The 351-nt window shown below is 68.9% G+C and overlaps 1 protein-coding gene across 1 annotated transcript in view; it reads right to left on the reverse strand.

Moving 5' to 3' along the window:
* The window catches only part of LOC104508275 (slit homolog 1 protein-like), a gene marked incomplete at its 3' end in the record, with an annotated part of 14,247 nt that overhangs the window by 1,727 nt on the left and 12,169 nt on the right, over positions 1-351 (reverse strand). The window contains exons 24-25 of the mRNA XM_010149841.1: positions 264-348; positions 119-204 (exon numbers count right to left, since the gene is read on the reverse strand). Of these exons, the coding sequence (XP_010148143.1) occupies positions 119-204; positions 264-348 (171 nt within the window). The remainder of the gene's footprint in view (positions 1-118; positions 205-263; positions 349-351) is intronic.

Here is a 351-nt window from a genome sequence, read left to right on the forward strand (position 1 = left end):
CAGCTACATGCCCGTGGAGCTCGTAGGAAGGGAAGGAAGCACCAGCCTTCATCTCTGTGGGACGCTGGGGCTCCACGCTGCTGCCCAAACACCCCGTAGGCACCCATCCAGCACTCACCTGAACCCAGCTCCTTCCCCCTCCTGGGTCTGGCAGGTCCCCCCGTTGGCAGAGCAGCCGCCGAGCGCTACCTCGCAGTCCCTGCCCTGGGGAAAGAGAGGTGGGAGCTAGGGGGGTGCTACAGCACCGTGTCCCCCTCCCCTGCCCCGTCCCGCTTGGTGGGGCGCTGCGGTGTGCAGAGCCGGGGACAGTCCTGCAGGCAGCCAGCCCCCCAGGGCAGCGCAGAGCCCCTG

This window comes from Eurypyga helias, unplaced genomic scaffold, assembly GCF_000690775.1.
Source record: "Eurypyga helias isolate BGI_N326 unplaced genomic scaffold, ASM69077v1 scaffold24864, whole genome shotgun sequence".
In the NCBI taxonomy this organism is placed as follows: domain Eukaryota; kingdom Metazoa; phylum Chordata; class Aves; order Eurypygiformes; family Eurypygidae; genus Eurypyga; species Eurypyga helias.